The sequence below is a fragment of the Nyctereutes procyonoides genome, unplaced genomic scaffold (genome assembly GCF_905146905.1).
Source record: "Nyctereutes procyonoides isolate TBG_1078 unplaced genomic scaffold, NYPRO_anot_genome, whole genome shotgun sequence".
NCBI classification, from domain to species: Eukaryota; Metazoa; Chordata; class Mammalia; order Carnivora; family Canidae; genus Nyctereutes; species Nyctereutes procyonoides.
In genome coordinates, this window is record NW_026575133.1 from 8,027,372 (window position 1) to 8,051,524 (window position 24,153).

At 37.0% G+C, this 24,153-nt stretch overlaps 1 protein-coding gene across 6 annotated transcripts in view; it reads right to left on the reverse strand.

Moving 5' to 3' along the window:
• The window catches only part of NT5C2 (5'-nucleotidase, cytosolic II), an 88,351-nt gene that overhangs the window by 45,686 nt on the left and 18,512 nt on the right, over positions 1-24,153 (reverse strand). For 5 of the 6 annotated variants that reach the window (XM_055346073.1, XM_055346069.1, XM_055346072.1 and 2 more), the window contains exon 3: positions 1,468-1,541. In XM_055346073.1, the coding sequence (XP_055202048.1) occupies positions 1,468-1,541 (74 nt within the window). Of the gene's footprint in view, positions 1-1,467; positions 1,542-7,372; positions 7,534-24,153 lie in introns of those variants that run through there. The other variant, XM_055346074.1, reaches the window with a different exon arrangement.

The following is a 24,153-nucleotide window of genomic DNA, read 5'->3' on the forward strand; positions in this document are numbered from 1 at the left end:
GGAGAGAAATTGTAGGATTTTTCCCCCTATTTGTACAGAAAGATCTATGGTGAGAAAGTACAGTAATTAATTCAACTTGCTTTCTGAGAAGTGCTTCTACAAATGTCTGTGTCCAATTAGAAAAACATGTGAGAATAAAAGTGCTCCAAAAACAACCTTAAGGCAATAGAAAATGAAATAAACAACAAAGAGTAGGGAGTAAAGAAAAGGAAATGCAAACCAAATCAGTGTATATTTTATTTATTTTTTTTAGTGTATATTTTATAACTTGTTTGGTACATAGCATAGCCACAGCTATGTGGCAGCTACCTAAAAACTGCGTATGTTCATTTTTACATTATTATAAGACATATTTACATACATTTATAATACATTTATGGGACGCCTGGGTGACTCAGCAGTTGAGCGTCTGCCTTCAGCTCAGGGCATGATCCTGGAGTCCCGGGATTGAGTCCCACATCGGGCTCCCTGCATGGAGCCTGCTTCTCCCTCTGCCTATGTCTCTTGCCTCTCTCTGTGTCTCTCATGAATAAATAAATAGAATCTTTAAAATATATATATAATACATTTATGTATAATACATATTATTACATTAGTCTAAAATGAACATCAAACTGACATCTAATTTGAGATGGAATTCGGTTTTCTAATACCATTATAAAAGGTTTCTGAAGAATAGTGAATTTATACATTTTAAGGTTTTTGTGTAAAGACAGTATTTTTTAGAGAAAATTTCTGAAAGATTCTTTTCCAAATGTCATGGCAATACACATATGCATGCACATACATATATGCGCATGCACTCAACTCAGTCCTTCATCTCTATTACTACTTAAATTAAATGACATTTTCACCAGACCACAAATTTTTAATAAAAACTTCATAAGTTCTGAAAAGATCTTGTAACTACTGACTAATACACTGATTTTTTTCAAATATATCTGAGAGACAGGAAGGGGAAAACAGCACAGTGCTGTGTTTAAAGTCTATTTGATAATGAACAAAACAAGTAGCTCTAATTTTTAAGAAGTCTTCACATAGTATATTTATAGTCATTTCAATGGAAATCAACACATTTTCCAGTTGTCTTAAGAGTAACATTAAAAATTTTAACTGACATAAGTTTTTCTTGGGTAGAACAAGAGACACAAAATTCCATCACTGAAGAATGGTTTAATAGAGTAAAAGCCAAAAGTGCCTTGATACACAAATTAATGTATAATTTCACCATACTATTTCTTACCAGTCTCTAAAATGATTTAGCACTTGTCTACATATCTCTACAAATCTCAAGGATATCTGGTAATTTCAATATATTCATAAATATCAATGGAAGGAGCTTTGATGACAAAAGCTTCTAGTAGCTAAAAATATGATTAAACCAACAAGCATTTACTGAATAGCCTCCTGTAGACCCACTGTGTTATGTCTAAAGCAGTTTTTAAGCAATCAAAAAGTGCTACTCACCAGCAAGTGTATAATCCATATCAAAACCAAAACACTTTATTTTTTCCATGGCTAAACTTCGGTTCACAAACACCCTAAAAAAGAAGCAAAAAATGATTTCTCAATACTAAAACAAATCCCCCCAAAATTCCTAACTTTAATGTAATTACTTGGCTATCTTTCTAGATTTTTTCATTTAAATACCAATTTTAATATTCTTTTTTTTTTTTTAAAGATTTTATTTATTTATTCCTGAGAGACACAGAGAGAAGCAGAGATATAGGCAGAGGGAGAAGCAGGCTCCATGCAAGGAGCCCAATGTGGGACTCGATCCTGGGACTCCAGGATCACGCCCTGAGCCAAAGGCAGATGCTCAACTGCTGAGCCACCCAGGTGTCCCCAATTTTAATATTCTTAACAGGGACTCCTGGGTAGCTCAGTTGGTTAAGCATCTGCCTTCAGCTCGGGTCATGATCTCCAGTCCTGGGATCAAGCCCCACATCCAGGTCCCTGCTCAGAAGGGAGTCTGCTTCTCATTCTCCCTCTGCCCCTCCACCCCCACTCATGGGCATGCTCTGCCCTCACTCTCTCTCTCAAATAAAGTTTTTAAAAATATTTTCCTTATTTATTTACTTACTTATTTGACAGAGAGAGAAAGAGTACAAGCAGGAGGAGTGGCAGGCAGAGGGGGAGAGAGAGAAGCAGGCTCCCTGCTCCATTCACAGCTTGACCCTGGACCCTGAGATCATGACCTGAGCAGAAGACAGAAGCTTAATTCACTGAGCCACCCAGGCACTCCATAAATAAAAGCGTTCAAAAAAATTCATAACAAAAATTATCCAAGTCTTTCTTAAGCCATAAATGAAATCAGATATTATATGAAAATACATGTATTTTCTTACTATCTTGGTTATTAACAATGCCATGTGCTAAAGATTTCAGAGAATCAGCTCTCCTTTTCTAAGTCTGACCCTCTAAAATAAGCTTATTTTTCAGATTTTATAATATATTCACTCATTCATTTATAACTTATTTAATAAACAGAGGTTCATTTAAAGCCTACTTTAAATAACAGATACTAAAGACATAAATATAAATAGATTCATTCAAACACTGGGCAGCCCTGGTGGCTCAGCGGTTTAGCACCGCCTTCAGCCCAGGACCTGATCCTGGAGACCCGGGATTGAGTCCAACGTTGGGCTCCCTGCATGGAGCCTGCTTCTCCCTCTGCCTGTGTCTCTGCCTCTCTCTCTGTCTCTAATAAATAAATAAAATCTTTTTAAAAAATTTCATTCAAACACTGAGTACTTATTATATTCCAAACAAGGTACATGATACAGTAGTGAATGAACAAGAGTACAGGCCCTTATGGAAATTCTATTTTTTTTTGGAACTTCTATTTTAATTTACAATCTCTATCCTTGAGAAATTTAGCCTAGCAGGAAAGACACTTATACACAAATAATTTTAGCAATTCAATAAATGCTATAAAATAAAATAGGTAAGAGTACCACTTCTTAAGAGACCAGAAGAGATGCCTGAGCTGAATGATCTTAAGCAATCAGTAGTTTTCCAATTGGACAAAGCAAGAAAGGCAATCCAGGCAGAATAATCAAGCAAGGACAAGGTTTATAATGAACTATAAAACATTACTATTACTGGAACGGAGGAGTTTGCTTTGGTTTTGTTTTTCTGTTTGTATTCCATAAGGGCAGGGTGAGGGGGAGAAGGAACAATACAATTTTTAGCTTTAGGAAGCTAAAAAGGTTAACAGGAGTCAAAATCACAAAGACTATTTGCCATATTTTGGACTTTATTGTAGAAGCAAGGACAAATGATCAGATTCTGAAGAAATGAAACAGATTCAAATTTCAGAAAGATCACTTTTGAAGACACAGGGAAAACTAAACATATAATAGCATGGTAAATCACCACCATGATGATGTTTGGGGTAAGTTTTAATCATTTCTGAAAATAAAAAATATGCTTTTGGGGCACCTGGGTGTCTTAGTCAGTTAAGTGTTCCATTTTTTATTTTGTCTCAGGTCATGACCTCAGGGACATGAGATCAAGTCCCACTTCGGGGTCCAAGCTAGAGTATAGCCTGCTTAGGATTCTCTCTCTCCCTCCTTCCTCTCCCTCTGCCCCACCCCACCCCTCTCTTTAAAAAAAAAAAATATATATATACACACACACACACACACGTGTGTGTATGTGTATATACATACGTACGTATCTATATGTATATATACATCCATCTCATCCCCAGCTTGATAGCCAAATTACTGAATCCTCTTATTACCTATTATCCTCTTATTACCAAACCTTTTCTTTGCCTTCATTTTAGAAGTAACTGTGAGAAATGAGAATGCTAAAAATCACCTAGAAAACAAGAAAAATAAAGATGCCTGGGCTGGGCTCCCCTATTCATGATGTAGGTCAATAATCTCCAAAGGGAAGTAACTGTACCAGGGGATGCAGAAGATTCCACTGGGTATAAATAGAAAATCTCAGATCTCCTACTGATACTTTCATCATTTAAATAAGTCTAATATAGTATAAAACTATATATAAATAAGTACAACAGTACATGAAGGGATCAATATTCTACATTTTAACTGATGGAATACTGAATGTGGGGAACCACTGATCTAGGTAATAATTTCTTTTGACTCTTCACCAACTCATATTTTACTATTTTAAACTTTATTTTTTTAAATGATTTTATTTATTTATTCGTGAGAAACACAGAGAGAGAGAGAGAGAGAGAGAGAGAGAGAGAGAGAGGCAGAGACATAGGCAGAGGGAGAAGCAGGCTCCATGCAGGGAGCCCGATGTGGGACTCAATCCCTGGTCTCCAGGATCAGGCCCTGGGCTGAAGGCGGCGCTAAACCGCTGTGCCATCCAGGCTGCACCTATTTTAAACTTTAACAGAAAACTTTTCTTCTCATCTCAGAACATATGTACCAATTTTAAATGCAGACAAAAAAAAAAATCAAGTATTTGCTTAGAATGATTTTAATCAAGGACTAAAAAATCAATAGGCCCTTAAATTAAGAACTATTAATCTTCTGAAAAATATGAAAATCATTACTTATCTTAGTATGTTATGCACACCAGATTAGTTCCATAAAACCCTCGGTTCCTGAGAACTAAATCCTGAGAATTAATGCCAATCTTGGTATTTAGCTCCTTATCTCTGTAATACTGTAGATTAACACTTTATTTTTCTAATGGGATTATGTACGTCAATTACGCTTTAACCAGTTTAAGTTACAGATAAATTATATATGAAAATCAATGTTTAGAATCAAGTTAATACTGAGTCTTGGGATCCCTGGGTGGCGCAGCGGTTTGGCGCCTGCCTTTGGCCCAGGGCGCGATCCTGGAGACCCGGGATCGAATCCCACGTCAGGCTCCCGGTGCATGGAGCCTGCTTCTCCCTCTGCCTGTGTCTCTGCCTCTCTCTCTCTCTCTGTGTGTGTGACTATCATAAATAAATAAAAATTTATAATAAAAAAAATACTGAGTCTTGTGTATTAGCTTTGCCACTGACCAATGGTGGACTATATTTTATATAAAAAGTACCTATCAGGCCTATTTATAATTTCTCTCTTATCCCAAATTACTGTAGCAATGTTCTTTGCACATAATGTATAACAAGAACTAGTCCTTTCGTCCTTTCCATTTTGGCTTCCTCTGTAAATACCTGTTTTTCTTTTCCCTTTTCTTGGGCCTTCTTTTTCCCTTAATTAGACCTGTTGGGTGCTGGTGGTTTCCTACTTTAAGTTCCCCTAATATGGATCCTTTATAATAGATGGAAAGGAGATAGAAGCCTAAATAGATAGGTGAAAGATACAAGGAACAACAAGATAAGTGACACCCACCCAAAACTTTTTTAAACACTCACAAAACCAAATATATCATCATGATCTTTATACCACTTCATCAAATTTCACCTGCTTTTATTGATAAAAGCATCTACTTTATTATCACGTTTCTCAGTTCTCAGTTTCTCAGTTACATAAATCCTTTTGAAGGCACAAGAAGGGGAAAACACAAAATAACAGTTCTAACTCTGGAAACCAAACGTTGCCACTGAAGATCAGGCTTTTCAAACACTCTTTCTCAATTCAAGCTAGAGGCCAACTGGATCAAATCCTTGATCAGAGCCCAAACAGCTGACATGCCTAAAATATTCCATGGGAATTCAGGCAGGAACACACTGGGAAGATTCTTTCCTGTGATACAACCCAGTGGGGATATATGTTGGGACCACAAAGTAAAAGAAATAGCTTTGTTTCTGATAGAATGATATAAGCTGGTTTCAGGCACAGCTCAAATCAGAGTAAAAAACAGACTTTACCAATATCAATCAATCAGTGCTAATGGTAGAAAAAAAACTATCAGTAGACGCAGCAGGAAAGCTTAGCAGTTTCTTTCTTGGTCAGAAGAAAGATTAAGCCTGTACTCCTTATCACGTTATTTTAAGGATGTGAAGATTATCATGCACTTTAGATAGAATGCCCATACAAATTCTTGGAATCACATATATTGGGAATATGAAAATCCATTGTTTTTACCAAAATTATCACTGCTAAATATCCACCAAATTGCTGTTTCCCCTTTGACTTGTCACCTTATTCAATCAGCACTTTTTTGAAAGCCTACTGCAAAGCCAGAACCACTTTGTGATATAGTCTCAAAGCTGTGCGTCAGGGAGTAGCCCGAGTGAGGAAAGACTTTTTAGATGCCTAACTTTAGGAAAAAGATGTTGTCCTATGAAGACCTGGATTTATCCTTTATCTTCTCAAATGAGAGTAAGTAACCTCATCCACAGAAGCAATTCCCAAATTTAAGAAACCACTCCTGTCTCCCCTTTTCATTCTTAATATGAAACAAAAAGAAAAACCTCACATACATTTTCATCTCTCCTTTTCTTCCCCTAATTTATGCTATAAAACATGGAAGGAAAGGGCAATAGGGAATTAAATTGAATTTGTGTGCAAATATCTAAAGTGTATTAAGTAAAGCTATAACGACAAAAGGAAACAGCTGGATCATAGAGAATTACAATAATATATATGCTAAGATTTACAAAGATAATAAACATCCAAATGCTGAAAGTATGCACTGACTTCAGAAGAGAAGCAGTCTGGAGCCAGAAATATCATGTCTCCAGGATACAGTCTTCAAAAGAAACAATCTCTTGGCCTCAAACTAGTCACTATTCTTTACTGTTATAACAAAGAAAGTATTAGGCACCGTATCAATTAAAAGACTGGGTCACAGTCCCATATTTAAAACGAAAGATCATAACTGCTTGGAGAATTCAAAAATTTGTATTGGTCCCAGGACCTTGACTGTCTTTGCCAATGCCAATTTACTTGTGTCACTTTTCTAAATTATTAACCAGTAGAACACACTCCACTGTAGAGCTCCACTTCAAGAATGTGAATACATTTGTGAAATTAACCTCCTAAAGCTTACTTTAAATAAAGCACAAAGTCTCCACAAAGTATGACTGACCTAAGCATCCAACCTTAAAATGCAATTATCAGACAGAAATTCCTACCTATTAAGACTTGCAAGTTACAGATTTGAACATTAACAAGAGAAACAATCTTTAGGAAATACATAGGTGCACTATAAAACCAGGCACAGATTTTGACAGAGATAATTTAACAGCTTTTACTATCATATCCCAGCACAGTAAGGCATAAAATTTAAAGAAATTCTATCAAAGTAAACATACATCTTAACCTATTTTAAGTTAAAGACTCCGTGCTTTAAGAATAGCGATTTAATATCTTCACACTTAAGGAACATGAACATGCAATTTACTAAATTTGGAATTTTGTAAATAGCAAACACTTAGTGGTTTTGAGATTTAACTCAATAATTTAGTAATTCAAAGCCGCATTACCTCATCTGTCACTGGTTGCCGTTCTGCAATGTGTGAAACTATCTGAGTCAATTAGTCCTTGAAGTCACATAACAAAATTCTTCTCCAAGAACCCAGTATAACTTTAACCTAACTTTAAAAAGACGTTTTAGTCTGAACCAAGCCCCTCAACGGCATGTATCCTCTGAGACAGTGTTGGAGAAAACACCTCTGTGTCTAATTTAACTTGTCATTGGATATCACTGTTGCTCCACACAAATCCATTTGGAATAGAGTTTCTTTGGCGATGGTGAACTTTATCCCTAGCTCCTCCTCCTGCCTAGAGTCACAATTTCCTGGCCAAGGGCCCAACAACAGTTACTGCAACAACAAACGAGACTAAAGCTACAAGTATAAAATCTTCTTGGGGATGTTTTGGTTATGGGTTTGTGTAACAATATACTCAAAGCTCCTTGCAAACAAACAGTTGTTACAAGTGCTTTTTCAAGAGTGCAAATTTAGATTACGAACCAAAAAATATCTGAGTGTATATGTTTACTTAATAAAAATATGCTATAATGTGGATTTCTAATTGAAAAAAAATTTTTTTAATTTACTCATGAGAGACATAGAGAGAAAGAGAGAGAGAGAGGCATAGACACAGACAGAGGGAGAAGCAGGCTCCTTGCAGGGAGCCCAATGCAGGACTCAATCCTAGATCTTGGGATTACGCCCTGGGCCGAAGGCAGACGCTCAACTGCTGAGCCACCCAGGCGTCCCTCTAATTGAAAATCTAATTTAATATCTTTCTCCCCAAACTCATTTCTTTCTTTCTTTTTAAAGATTTTATTTATTTATTCATGAGAGACACAGAGAGAGACAGAGACACAGGCAGAGGGAGAAGCAGGCTCCATATAGGGAGCCCGACGTGGGAGTCGATCCTGGGTCTCCAGGATCAAGCCCTGGGCTGAAGGCGGCACTAAATCGCTGAGCCACCGGGCTGCCCCCAAACTCATTTCTATTTCTGCTTTTGGCACTCTCATTTTACCACTCAACCCTAAAATCTGGTTAGTATCTTTTAACTCTTTCCTCTCCCTCAAATCCACATCTCACATGCCTTCATTTAAATTTACAAATGTCTATGGAAACGATCTTCCATTCAATTCATACTGCTAACAACTTGTCCAGGTCCTTATTAATTCATTAACTCTTTAGCAATCACCTTTCAATTGCTCTGCCTGCACACTAATAAATAAATTGACTGCTTTGAAATACTGCTACTCAAAGTGTAGTATATAGTCCACAGACCAATGCTACATACAGAAAATGCAAGTATTTAGAAACTTTTATAGCAATGTGAAAATTTTATGTTTGTTCAATGTTAATAATAAAAAACGTAGGGGTGCTGGCTGACTGAATTCCAGAAGCATACAACTCTTGATCTCAGGGTCATGAGTCTTGAGTGGTGGGTACAGAGATGACTTAAACTAAAAAATAATTTAGACTTAAATGTCTTCGTTTTCCCAGTAATTCATTTTTACATATTTTATAAATGCAGCAATTCGAAAAGACTGGAATGAAAACAAAAAAAACTGATCCCCCATCACTGATAGTTTGAGAAGCACTGCCCTAAAGCCCAGCTCCAAACATGTCATTCTCCTATTTAACAACCTTTAGACATTCCTCACTACTTACCCACTATACAAGTCTGTGTATCTTCAAGGAGTTCAAAGCTTTTCATCATCTTTCCAAAATCAATTTTATCTCATATTGCTCCACATCATGTACCTTTTGCTCTAATAATCAAAATGAACTACTTGCTATTTCCTAAAGTGCCCTGAACTTTGTTTTTTTTTTTTTTTTTTTTATGATAGTCAGAGAGAGAGAGAGAGAGAGAGAGAGAGAGGCAGAGACATAGGAAGAGGGAGAAGTAGGCTCCATGCACCAGGAGCCCGACATGGGATTCGATCCCGGGTCTCCAGGATCGCGCCCTGGGCCAAAGGCAGGCTCCAAACCGCTGCGCCACCCAGGGATCCCTGAACTTTGTTTATGCTGTTCCCTATACCTGAAATGTCCTCCTCAGTTATCTCTAATTTTTTAACACACAGCAATATCAAGTGATTTCTTCAAGAAACTATTCTGGCTGTGCCACGGAACTATCTGGCAATGATGCTTCTGGGTCTCGGATTATTTTTCTACTTAATGAGTGAGATTATAAAGTTGTGATCCAGACGAGAGGTTTGAATATTCAAAATCCTTTACTTTGGCACATGGCATATTTTGGCACATACAGAAAAGATATGGATAGTTCTCTTATTCTTTACTGGATTATAAACTTTGAGACCAGAGTTTATTGCCTTCCCAAAACCTAACATAGGGCCTTGTAAAGAACAGACACAATATTTAACGGAGTACTGGGCTTCATTTGGGGGTAGAAAATTTTTCTAAAGTTAAGAGAGTGGTGAGACGCCTGGGTGGCTCAGCAGTTAAGCACCTGTCTTTGGCTCAGGGCGTAATCCTGGAGTCCGGAGATGGAGTCCCACATCGGGCTCCCTGCATGGAGCCTGCTTCTCCCTCTCTGTCTCTGCCTCTCTCTCTCTCTCTCTCTCTCTCTCTCTCTCTCTCTCTCTCTGTGTGTCTCTCATGAATAATCAAATAAAATCTAAAAATAAATTAATTTTAAAATAAAAACTAAAAAAATAAAAATAATGGTGCTAGTTATACAACTCTGTGAATATACTAAAACCACTGAATTATTTACTTTTTAAAAGAGTGAATTGAATAGTATGTGAACAGTATTTCTATAAAGTTATTTAAAAAACATAACTGCAAGACCTCATTCTGCCTTTATGTCCCTCTCCTTCAGTAAAAAAGTATGCTTGGCAATATAAAAATATATAGGTAAGAACTTTCTAATTTATGAAGTGGATTCCTAAAAACTGAAATTCAAATACCATGGATATACAGACACAACAAAACATTTTGGACTAATTTTATAAAAGAAAAAATGATTTAAGTAGCATTAGTTTTTGTTTTCATAAACTTCAGCCAATAATTTAGTAATTTGTCTGAATATCTTCTCTGAGAAACACACTCAGGAAGGATACATTTTATCACACCGTGCCAAGAGAACAGCAACCTGTGCTTTTAACAGCCTAACAACATGGGTGCCTGAGTGGCTCACTCAGTTAAGCATCTACCTTCAGCTCAGGTCATGATCTCTGGGTCCTGGGATTGAGGCCAGCATTGAGCCTCACATCAACCTCCCTGCTCAGTGGGGAGTCTGCTCCTCCCTCTCTCTGTCTGACCCTCCCCATCTCGTGATTTCTCTCTCTCAAATCTTTTTAATAAACAAATAAAAGTTTGAATAATAAGCATATTATCATTTCTAAGGTAAAACATGAATTAATTATAATACTAACTTTTCTCAAATACTCAATATAAAAATGTTCCAGTGAAAAGAAGTATACTATGGCCACATGTATAGAACAAAATAAAAGATGATTAAAATTTAACATGCCATCAATTGTAAAATTCACCCATATTAGATGCCACTAAAAGTGGGGGGTGGGGGGTGGCAGTCCGGGTGGCTCAGCGGTTTAGCGCCACCTTCGGTCCAGGGCCTGATCCTGGAGACCCAGGATCAAGTCCCATGTCAGGCTCCCTGCATGGACCCTGCTTCTCCTTCTGCCTGTGTCTCTGCCTCTCTCTCTCTCTGTCTCTCATAAATAAATAAACAAACAAACAAACAAATAAATGTGTGGGGGGGTGCCCAAGAAAATTTAGAACCTCATAAAGCTAACATATCACAGGGCTATACCCATAACATGAGGAAAAAGAAGAAATAAATCTGCAACATAGAAGAAACACACAAGAAAATCTGTACATCTCAGTCCTAACACAGTCTAGGGCAGGGGAAAAACCTCCCCTTGAGGATCTGAACAGTCATGTAGTAGGTTTGTGGTCTGAATTTGCACTACTAGGATGGTTAATATTGCCCCTAGGTGACTAAAAGAAATAAAAGTATCTGGAAGAACTCAACTTAATTCTAGGTGGTATAGTGCTAGATGCAGCCCAACTTCAGAGATGTTTAAATGTGAAAAAATGTGTATAAAATACTGAGCATACTGATCACACTATCTTTCCACTCAAGCTTTCAAAGCATACTTTAAGGAAAAGACATTAAAATTCTTTTCACCTTCTTTCCCAAATGAAGGAACTGCAGTAATGAGAGCAGGATGGTGGAGAATAAAAGACTAGCAAATGTAGAATACACAAAATAAGGGAGAAACTGAAGACAGTATCAGTACTTCTGAATATAAATTTACTGTTTTAGAACCTTGGTCCAATTAAATATAGATTTTTCCAATTCCTTTTTTCCTATTTTCCTCGAAATTCTTTTTTACTTTTCCTCCACAATTTTTTTTAAAGATTTTATTTATTTATGAGAGAGAGGTGGTGGGGGGGGGAAGAGAGACAGGGGTGAAAGGGAGGAACACAACCAGATTTCCTGCTTAAGCACGGAGCCTGATGTTGGGCTAGATCTCAGGACCCTGAGACCATGACCTGAGCTGAAACCAAGAGCCGGAGGGCTTAACCAACTGAGCCACCCAGGCACCGCTTCTCTACAAGTTTTTTTTTTTTTTTTTTTTTTTTTATTTATGATAGTCATCACAGAGAGAGAGAGAGGCAGAGACACAGGCAGGGGGGGAAGCAGGCTCCATGCACCGGGAGCCCGACATGGGATTCGATCCCGGGTCTCCAGGATCGCGCCCTGGGCCAAAGGCAGGCGCTAAACCGCTGCGCCACCCAGGGAACCCTTCTCTACAAGTTTTTAAAGACCAATGTAGGGATGCCTGGGTAGCTCAGCGGTTGAGTATCTGCCTTCGGCTCAGGGTGGATCCCGGAGTCCTAGGATTGAGTCCCACATCAGGCTCCCTGCATGAAGCCTGCTTCTCCCTCTGCCTATGTCTCTGCCTGTGTCTCTCATGAAAAAAAAAAAAAAAGACAAATGTATAGAAGATAATTTATAAAATGCAGCAAAATATAAAAGTTGAATTTTGTGGAATAAAAATGAAAAGAAAATATGATTATCTGATATTATTAGGTTAATTTAATAATTGTACTGACTGTGGGATACCTGAATGGATCAGTGGTTAAGTGTCTGCCTTCGGCTCAGGGTGTGATCTCAGGGTTGCATGACCCTCGGGTTCCAGCATCGAGTCCCTCATTGGGCTCCCCAAAGGGAGCCTGCTTCTCCCTCTGCCTATGTCTCTGCCTCTATCTCTCATGAATAAATTAAAAATCTTTTTTAAAAAATTGTACTGACTGTGCCAATAATGGAAAAGAGGGGCCAAAATCTAGAATTTGGGGGAGCCTGGGTGGCTCAGTTGGTTAAGCCTCCAACTCTTGGTTTCAGCTCAGGTCATGATCTCAGGGATCCTAGGATCCAGCCCCAAGGCAGGTTGTGTACCTAGTAGGAAGTCTGACTCTGCCTTTCTCTCCTTCTCCCTCTGTTCCTGCTGCCCCTCTAACCCCCTACTTGCCCTCTCCAAAAAGAAATCTTAAAAAAAAAAAAAAACCTAGAATTTAATATAAATAAAACTCATATCCTAAAGCATCTATTTCCCCACGTATATTTCCTTGGATAAGAATAAACAGTAACGCAGGGCACCTGGGTGGTACAGTTCATTCTCCAACTCTTTATTTTAGCTCAGATCAAGATCTCAGGGTCCTAAAATTGAGCTCTGCCTGGGGCTACATGGTAGGTTTAGAATCTGCTTAAGATTCTCTCTCTCCTCTGCTCCTCCCCCTGCTTGCACTCTCTCTCAAATAAATTAATAAATAAACAAAATCTTAAAAAAAAAAAAAGCACTACCCCAACTGTTTTCTCTTTTGCATTCTCATCAGCAATACATTTCAGCATGAGGTGCTCCACATTGTCTTTTTATTTTTAGTCATTCTAGAGGGTCTACAATGGTATCTCATTGTGGTTCTATTTTATTTTTTTAAGATTTTAGTTCTTTATTTTTTTGACACAAACCGAGAGAGAGCACAAGCAGGCAGAGTGGCAGGCAGAGGGAAAGGTCAAGCAGGCTCTTCATTGAGCAGGGAGTCAGATGTAAAGCTTAATCCCAAGATCCTGACCTGAGCCAAAGGCAGATACTTAACTGACTGAGCCACCCAGGTGCCCCTCATTGTGGTTTTAATTAATATTCCCTAAGGACTAGAGTGTCTTTTTTTTTTAGAGCATCTTTTCAAGTGCTTATTGGCCATATTCTTTTCCATGACAAATATACATCAAATCTTTTGTTCATTTTTAAACGGGGGTTTGTCTTATTATTGTGCCGTGTATGAGAATTCTTCATACATTTTGGATATAAGTCCTTTATTAAATACATATATGTATTGAGAATATCTTCTCCCAGTCTGTGCCTTGTTTTTTCCTTTTCTTAATGGTATCTTTCAAATAGCAGTTTTGTTGTTGTTGTTGTTCGTATGATACACAATTGATCAATCTTGACTTTCATGTTATATATTTTATCTAACAAATTTTTAGGTAATTCAAAGTCACAAAGATTTTTGTCTACATTTTACTTTTTATATTTAGGTCTAGAATCCACTTATTTTTTATATGTGGTTTGATAAAGCTCAAAGTTCATTTTTTCCCCTATATGAATGTTCAGTTGTTCCAGCCATTGAATTACCTTGGCCTCAATGCTGAAAATCAATTGATTATAATAAATGTGTAGGTCTATGAATTCCTTATTAGGTTTCATGATATGTATATGTTTGTCCTTATACTAAACCACACTGTCTTCATTACCATATGTTTACTTTAAGACTCAAATATAGGGACTCCTGGTGGCTCAGGGGTTGAGCATCTGCCTTTGCCACAGGGTGGGATCCTGGGATCCGGGATCGAGTCCCACATCGTGCTCCTTGCAGGGAGCCTGCTTCCCCCTCTGCACGTGTCTCTGCCTCTTTCTGTGTGTCTCTCATGAACAAATAAATTAAAAATCTTTAAAAAAAGACTCAAGTATAATTTTCGGTGATTTAATATAATAATCTTTTCCTATTACTGTAAGAAAAATATTTCATAGATATCAAATGACTGTACTACATGTCCAAATATCACACAAACAAAAACTGACTAGAATTCTTTTCAAAGTACAAAAGTTATCCATTTATTTCTAAAGAAAACAAAGAAAAATAAAATCTAATTTCATTTATATGATCCATGCATCTCAAAATAAACTTGCTCAGGCTTGCCTGGCTGGCTCAGTCTATGGAGTGTGTGGGACTCCTGATCTCAGGGTTGTAAGTTCAAGTCCTATACTGAGTGTGGAGCTTATTTAAAAAATAATAAATAAATACATGGGCAGTAACTACTCTTTAAAAAAAAAAAAAAAAAAACAATGAATTTGCTCATTATCTATTTAGACAGTATGGGAATTGCCCCAACAGCTCCTAGAAATAAAGCTAAAAGAGTATCTTAGCCCTTATGGTACCCTTTGGTTTGTACAGATCTTTTTCTAACTAAGCAATTCTAACACATAGTTTACCATAGATGAAAAATTAGTACTAATTACTTTCTAAGAATTTTGAATGCACCTAGAAATATAGTTCTTGGGATGCCTGGGTGGCTCAGTGGTTGAGCATCTGCCTTCGGCTCAGGGCGCGACCTGGGTCCAGGGATCGAGTCCCACATCAGGTTCCTGTAGGGAGCCTGCTTCTCCCTCTGTCTGTGTGTCTGTTTCTGTCTCTCATGAATAAATAAATAAAATCTTAAAAAAAAAAAGAAATATAGTTCTTAAATCTACAAACGAGCTTTACAAACAACTGTGTGTACAAGACTGACAAATCCTACCAGCATCTATGATAATCTTTATCATAAAAATTGTTTAATTGCAGGTTTATAGCTAGTGCTAGAAGGAAAGAAAACATACAAACCCTAAAGAGGCAGTCCTTTCATAATTTTTACATTTAAAGAAACCTCAAAATTCTAGTGATATCATAAGAGGTCTAAAAATAATATAGAATTATTATGCCAGTGGTTGTTCTCTTTATTCAATAATGAGTTTTAAAATAGCAGTAAAGTGGGTCAATTTTGTTTTGGTCATAATCAATACATTAGATTAAAATAAATTATAATAATGGGGCTCTGAAACTACTCCAAAATTTCTAATAGAACAAAGAACTAGAAAAAGAATGAAGAGCTTCCAGAAAATCAAAATTAAATTTTACTACATTTTTGAGATCTATGTCCTACTTAATCAAAGGGAATGTCTGTCTGAAATTAATCAGGTCCAGTTACACTTAAAGGTTAGAAATGAAATAGTATACAATCATTAAGTTATATGTCACCTATTACAGTGGTAACAAAAAGAGTATCAGACTCCGTGGCATAGGAGACAATAATACAGAAACAATGAAAACCTTAACACAAAACTATTTTATATCGTAAAGTAAAAGGAAATAAGAGATTCTACTGAAAATTACTTTTTGCTTAACACTCCCCAGAAAGAAACAAAATCACAAGCCGCTTTTCACTCAAATCTTTCACATCATCTTCCAAAGGTACAAATTAATTGCAAATACCTTTGAGCTTTTTTAACTTCACTCATTTCTATGTAAAATTCTATGTAACAGACACCACTGTTTGTTTCCAATATTCATAAACACTTAATACAGAAAAACAAAATGAGTTTACCACAGAGTAGAGTGCTTAAGGCTCACTAAATTCCTATGAAGAGTATCCATCCTCAATGCTGTCTTTCAAAATAGCAATAGTTACTTTACAGTAGATTACATGTAAAACATTAACAATAATGTAAGCTTTCGGCTAAATTTCTTTCAACCTCTCCCTCTCTACCTTCTCTGTCGGACTGGTAACACTGCTTATTAATCTTCCAATTCACAGATGACTAGAACATCTCTTCACTGAGAAAAATGGAGGAAAAAGAATAATAAACTCACCCTTCCTTAGACATTCTCAAAGATCTACTTCCTCTGGATGAGAATACAGGATCAACAAACAAGCTCCACTGATCTCTTGAGAACTGTAGCTCATTTGTTAAAGCACAGAGAACTCAGGCCCTGAGAGGCCAAACAAATTCGGGCACAATGCCGAACCCTAACCAGGCAGTATCTCAGGGACCAATAACCTTCACTTTAAATACTTGAAAACCTAAGAATAATAGAAAAAAAAAAATGGAGGGCAGAAAAAATAACTAATGGCCTGAAATGTTTAAGACTGGCCAGTTTAGAAAGGCGACAATCCAAATAGCAAGTTCCCCTAAGAGACAGGAATCGTTACTGGCAAACACACAGAAAAAGCAAATTTACCCCCTAATGAGGCCTGCCAATAGTACGCAAACAATGTGAGTTTCACAGAATGGAGCGGCCCTAGTCAGTCCAAATCATTTTTAGTTTACACTGGGAGAGAAAAAAAAAAATCAACAGGATAAATAATACCATGTTTTAATTTTCAATTTAGTTATTCTCACCCCCTAGAAAATGAACTACAGAAGGAAGTATTTACATACTGATCATTTTACAGGAGGAACATAAAGTATTTACACACTGAGGTCTTCTTTATCATTAACTGCTTTTAAGGAAAACATCTCTGTTCACAAATGTTTTACTCAATTGCCTAAAATTTTCAGCTTATGTGGAAAGCAATTTACAGATCTCTGGCAAATGGGGGATATATCCAGAAGATTCTAAAAGTTAATTCCAAATCTCAGAGCAAGTTGAAGTTTGAAAGAAAAACATCTGCAACATTCCTGCCTCCTGACCAATATAATGCACAGGGATTATGCAACAAGGGGAGAAATAAACAAGGGTGCTAAAGTCTAAGAACACTGAAATGGCAAGCAAATCCCCCTACTGGTGATTCAAATTAAAAATATACATATCTTAAAGAAATACTGTATGAATTAAAACTTTAATTAAAGAAAATTTATCCTTTAAATATCACACTATAAAGGTTTCTATTAGTTATTAAAATGTCTAGTCATCAATAACTAAAAGCTGTGTATCTGAAACTAAAATAAGTGTATGTTAAGTATACCTGAATAAAAATTTTTTTAAATACAGTGCTATTAAATACTATACATTTCAAACTAAAATTATTTTCAGTTTATTTAGAAAAGCAGTGTGGAAGGAGAATGAGCACTGGAACAACTAAATTCTAGCTTCTCCGCTTTCTGGCTCTGGCACCTTGAATAAGTTACTTACCCCAAACATCAGGTTTTTTTAATCTATAGAAGAGAGATCACATCTAGTAGGGTTAGTCTGTCATTTCTGAGCACGCAAAGAACTACTGTAACTTCAGGTATGGGGGTGCAGGAAACCAACCGGGTTGCTTGCCAAGCATTATCTCACCAAAATATCTCTGGGGAAATTTTTTTTAAATCCAATTCTCAAATTGTACATGAATGTGAAGGATTTTTCACAGACTCTCCTCAAACTTAATTCAATAAAAGAATACAAACAATATGGAAAAATGATATAATCCTTAAGACTGCCAATTTCCCATGGCTTCCCTTGATTTTCAATATGTGGCTCAGTGTGGTAGAAGCAAATGTAATTACAAGTTTAAGGCTTTACTACTCGCAAAGAGAAAGCAAAATGATTCTCACTTGAACAAAAGGGCATACACACTTACATGAGCTTCCTCTGCAAATGATAATGCACTGAGATGATTAGCTCTTTCAAACTCCATTCATATAGTCAAGAAATATTCACTGAATCTCTATGTGTCTGGTACCCATAATACAAAGATGAATATGGCAGTCCTTGATTTTCGGGAGTTCAAAGTCTAATGGAGGAGACCCACTCATAAAGCTTTAAAGTAGTGTGTTGGATGCCTGGGTGGCTCAGTGGTTGAGAGGCTGCCTTTGGCTCAGGGCGTGATCCCACTCTCCCGGGGTCCCACATCAGGCTCCCTGCATTCAGTCTGCTTCTCCCTCTGCCTATCTCTGCCTCTCTCTTTGTGTCTCTCATGAATAAATAAAATCTTTAAAAAATAATAAAATAAAAAATAAAAAAGTAGTGTGCAATTACAGTATTAGAGATATGCACAAGAGAGAGATGCATCTATATTCTCTTGGCTGAGTCTTTTTTTTTTTAAGATTTTATTTATTTATTCATGAGAGACAGAGAGAGAGAGAGAGAGAGAGAGAGAGAGAGAGAGAGAGGCAGAGACACAGACAAAGGGAGAAGCAGGCTCCATGCAGGGAGCCTGACGAGGCCTCGATCCCAGGACTCCAGGATCATGCCCTGGGCTGAAGGCAGGCACCAGACCGCTGAGCCACCCAGCGATCACCTTGGCTGAGTCTTACTAAAGGACAAAACGCCCAAGTTGTTTTTTTTAAACTGACATTGTACTGGGCATCTGGGTGGCCCAGTTGGTTAAGCATCTGTCTTCATTTGGCTCAGATTGTGATCCCAGGGTCCTGGGATGGAGCCCCTCCTGTGGGGGCTTCTCCCTCTCCATCTGATGTGATCCTTCCCCTGCTCATGATCTTGCTCTCTCTCAAATAAATAAATAATCTTTAAAAAATAAACTGACACTGTGCTAAGCACTTTATATTATCTCATTTAATCTCAAATAATTCTATGACGTATAAATCTTCCCAATTTCACAGATGAGAAAAGATTAGAGGAGTTAAATAACTGTTATTCTAAAGAAATTAAACAGAATAATGCAAAACGTTAACCTAAAACCCAGGCTCTTAACCACCATGCTAAAGGATTAACAGATGTTAATCAGGCTCAAAGAAAAAGAGTGGGTGGAAAACATTTCAACAGAAGTGTTACTATGAATGAAAAGCAGCACAGCAGACATGATGTGTGAAAAACCCTAGACTCAGTTTGGAGTTAATAGAATACGGAGTGGAGGAGGGGTACTGCTCAAAATGAAAAGTGGAAAGAAAAGAATCAATCTCACAGGGCCTTAAATATTAGGTTAAGGGGCTTAGAATTAATCCCATTGCAAAGAGGATGTGATGCCCCTGAAGGTGTTAAGCAGGGTGATAATATGATTTAATAACAGATTTGGAGGCACCTGAGTGGCTCAGTTGAGCATCCAACTGTTCAATTCAGCACAGGTCTTGATCTCAGGGTCCTGAGTTCAAGCCTGACATGGAGCCTACTTTAAAATTAATTAATTAATTATAAAAAATAAAAATAGATTTGAAGAGAATAGGCAAAGCAAAGAGATCTATTGGGGATTACTATAAGTAATCCAGGACAATGAGGACCAGAGCCTGGACTAGTATTATCAGGAATGAAAAGACTGGAATCTCTCTCTCTCTCTATGTCTATCATAAATAAATAAAAATAAATCTTTAAAAAAATAAAATAAAATAAAATAAAAAATAAAAATAAATGTATTGAGAAGGGAATGCAAAGATGATCTCCAAAATACTAATGGTGTTCACCTATGAGAAAGAGGAGTGAAGGTGAAAGGGTAAGTGAAGAACTTCATATTCACTCTTATATTTCCATATACTTGATTACTCCTCTGCCTATGTCTCTGTCTCTCTCTGTGGCTCTCATGAATAAATAAAATCTAAAAAAAAAAAAAAAAAAAAAAAGAACTCCAATGAATCCCAAGCAAGATAAATAAACCCAAAGTTTAAGAGTCTCCAACCTGGGGAGGAATATGTGTGAGAGTGACACACTACTTCTCTAAAATAAATAAATCTTAAAAAAAAGAAACATCTCAAAGCAATGACCTAACCTTTACCTTAAGAAATTAGAAAAGGAATAGCAAACTAAACTCAAAACAAGCAGAAGGAAGGAAACTGTAAAGATCAGAGCAGAGAAAAACAAAAGAATATAGAAAAACAATGGAGGAAAATCAATGAAACAAAGGTTAGTTCCAACAATATAACATTTAGCTATTAAAATGAAGGGGAAAAAAAAGAAGATTCAAATTACTAAAATCAGAAATAAAAGCAGAGGGCAGCCCTGGTGGCTCAGCCCTTTAGCGCCACCTTCAACCCAGGGCGTGATCCTAGAGACCCGGGATAGAGTCCCACGTCAGGCTCCCTGCATGAAGCCTGCTTCTCCCTCTGCCTGTGTCTCTCTGCCCCTCTCTCTCTCTCTCTCTCTCTCTCTCTCATGAATAAATAAAATTAAAAAAAGAAAAAAGAAAAAAAGAAGGAACGCCTTCCAGATCATTCTACCAAGCTAGTATTACATCTTTTTTTTTTTAAGTAGGCTCCATGCCCAGTATGGAGCCCAAATGGGGCTCAAAATCATGACCCTGAGATCAAGACCTGAGCTGAGACCAAGAGGTCAGATGCTCAACGGACTGAGCCACCCAGGTGCCCCAAGCCAGCACTACATCTTGATCCCAAAGCCAGATAAGACATTATAAGAAAAGAAAAAGAACAATATCCGTTATGAAGACAGGTACAAAAATCCTCAAAAAAATACTAGCAAACCAAATCCAACAAAGTACAAAAACGATTCATTCTGATAGACACAAAAAGGAATCTGACAAAATCCAACACCCTTTCATGATAAAAACATTCAACAAACTAGGAATAGAAAGGAATCTCAGGGGATCCCTGGGTGGCTCAACGGTTTGGTGCCTGCCTTTGGCCCGGGGCGCAATCCTGGGGTCCCAGGATCAAGCCCCGCGTTGGGCTCCCAGCATGGAGCCTGCTTGTCCCTCTGCCTGTGTCTCTGCCTCTCTCTCTCTCGCTCTCTATCATAAATAAACAAACAAACAAACAGTTAAAAAAAAAAAGGAATCTCAAATTAACAATGAAAAGGAACTTCCATAACCTGATAAAGGACATCTATGAAAAACCTGTAGTTAATAATGAAAGACGGAAGATTTCTTCCTAAGGTAAGGCAAAGAAAAAGATGTGTACTCTCACTAGTTCTACGCAGTACTGTACTGGACATTCTAGCCAAAATTAGGCAAGAAAAAAAGGTTTTCATATTGGTAAAGAAGTAGAAGTGTCCTTATTTGCAGATGACATGATCTTATATATTAGACTCACTAAAGAATTCACAAAAAAACAAAAAATTATTAGAGGCAACAAACCAAGTTGAAGAATACAAAATCAGTATATAAAAAACCAGTTGTATTTCCATAAACCAGCAAAGAATAGTCCAAAAATGAAATTATGAAAACAATTCCAGGGGTGCCTGGGTGACTTGGTTAAACATTTGCCTTCAGCTCAGTCATGATCCCAGAGACCTGGGATCAAGATCCATGTTGGGCTCCCTGCTCAGTGAGGAGTCTGCTTCTCCCTCTCCCTCTCTGTCTGTCCCTCCTCCTATTCATGCTTAGTCTCTCTAATAAATAAATAATAAATAAAATATTTTTTTTAAAAAAGAAAACAATTTGGGATCCCTGGATGGCTCAGGTTTAGTGCCTGCCTTCAGCCCAGGCATAATCCTGGAGTCCCGGGATTGAGTCCCACATCGGGCTCCCTGCATGGAGCCTGCTTATCCCTCTGCCTTTGTCTCTGCTTCTCTCTCTCTCTCTGTGTCTCTCATGAATAAATAAATAAAATCTTTAAAAAAAATCCATTTACTATAGTATCTAAAATCATAAAATACTTAAGAATAAATGTAACAAAAGAAGTATAAGACTTGTGCACTGAAAACTACAAAATACTGTAAAAAGTGATTAAAGAAGATCTAAATAAATGGGAAGATATCCCATATTCATCAATCAGAGACTTAATATTGTTGAGATGACACTACTCCTTAAACTGATAAAAAGATTCAATATAATCCCTATCAAAATTCCAAGTTAGCTTTTTGGTAGAAATTAACAAACAGTCCCAAAATTCTTATGTACATAGGTAGACCACAGAATTGCCAAAACAATCTTGAAAAGGAAGAACAAAACTGAAGGATTTACATCATCACTTCAAAATTTAAGACAAAGCCACAACAATAAAGACTGTAGTATTGACCTGAGTAGACAGATAGATCAAAGGAATACAACTGGAATAGCAGAATTAATTATACACATCTATGAACAACTGATTTTGACAAGGGTATCAAGATCATTTAATTTGGAAAGAAGTCTTTTCAACAAAAAGTGCCAGGATAACCGGATATCCACATGCAAAAGAATGATTTTGGACCTTCATCTTGCATCATATAAAAAAAAATTAGATCAAAATGGATCAAAAACTTAAACATAGAACATAAAACTATATAAAACTCTATATAAAACTCTCAAAAGAGGGACTCCTGGGTGGCTCAGCGGTTGTGCGTATGCCTTTGGCTCAGGGTGCGATCCCGGGGTCCTGGGATCGAGTCCCTCATCGGGCTCCATGTGAGAAGCCTGCTTCTTCCTCTCCCTATGTCTCTGCCTTCTGTCTCTCATGAATAAATCAATAAAAATCTTAAACAACAAAAACCTCTCAAAAGAAAACCTAAGTGTAAATCTTTGTGACCTAAGATTAAGCAATGGTTTCCTAAATATGACCCTAAAAGCACAAGCAACAAAAGAAAATATAGATAAACTGGACTTCATCAATATTAAAAAACATTTGTGCTTCAAATGACACTACCAGGTAAATGAAAAGACAATCCACAGAATGGGAGAAAATATTTGAAAATCATGTAGCAGACATAGGTTTGGTATCTAGAATATATAAAAAACTTATACAACAATTTAAAAATAAAACAACTAAGAAATGGGCAAAAGATTTGAATAAACATTTCTCAAAAGAAGATATGCAGATGACAAAAACATTTAAAAATGCTCGCACACACACTAGGACAGCTTCTCGCTGTCCACTTCTCGCACACACACTAGGACAGCTATAAAAAAATAACAAATAACAAGTTATGTGTTATTGTGAGGATGTGGAGAAATTAAAATCCTCATCCACTGATGGCAATAATGTAAAATGACACATCTATACCAGAAAACAGTCTGACAATTCTTCAAAAATAAGTTAAACATAAAGTTACTACATAAGCCAGCCAATCCCACTGCTAGATACATACCCCAAAAAAACTGAAAACACGTCCACACAAACTTGTACGCAGTGGTCATAGTAGCATTATTCATAATAGCCAAAAAATGGGAACAACCCAAATACTAAGCAACAGATGAACAAAATGTGGTATATCCATACAATGGATTATTACTCAGCCATTAAAGTAATTAAGTATTGAGTCATGCTAGCACATGGATCCATCAAGAAAACATTAAGCGAAAGAGCCAGAAACAAAAAAGACCTGATATGATTCCATTTATATGAAATGTGTAGAACATATGATTCCATACAGAAGAAAGTAGATCAGCGATTGCCAAGGGCTGAGGGAGGAAGGAAGGAAGGGTTATTTCTAGTGGGTAAGGGATTCCTTTTGGGGTTGATGAAAATGTTCTGGAATTAGTGGTGATGATTGCACAATCTTGTGAATATACCATAACCAAGGAGTTGTACATTTTACAAGTGTAAAGTTTATGGTATGTGAATTTTATCTCAATTTTTTAAATTACATTTTTAAAGTTAAGAACATCTGTTCATCAAAAGATTATTGAAAATAAAAGGCAAGACAAAAACTGGGACACAATTACAAATAACTCATGTCTACAAAGTAGACATTTATTCTCCTGAATAAATAAAAATCTTAAAAAAAAGGGTCCTTGAAGATGAAATATGCTATTTAAATATGAGTAACATTTCCTCAAACTGCCTTTCTTTTCATTCATTCATTTATTTGTTCATTCATTCATTCAAGACACAGAGAAAGAGGCAGAGACATAGGTAGAGGGAGAACCAGGCTCCCTTCGGGGAACCTGATGCAGGACATGATCCTAG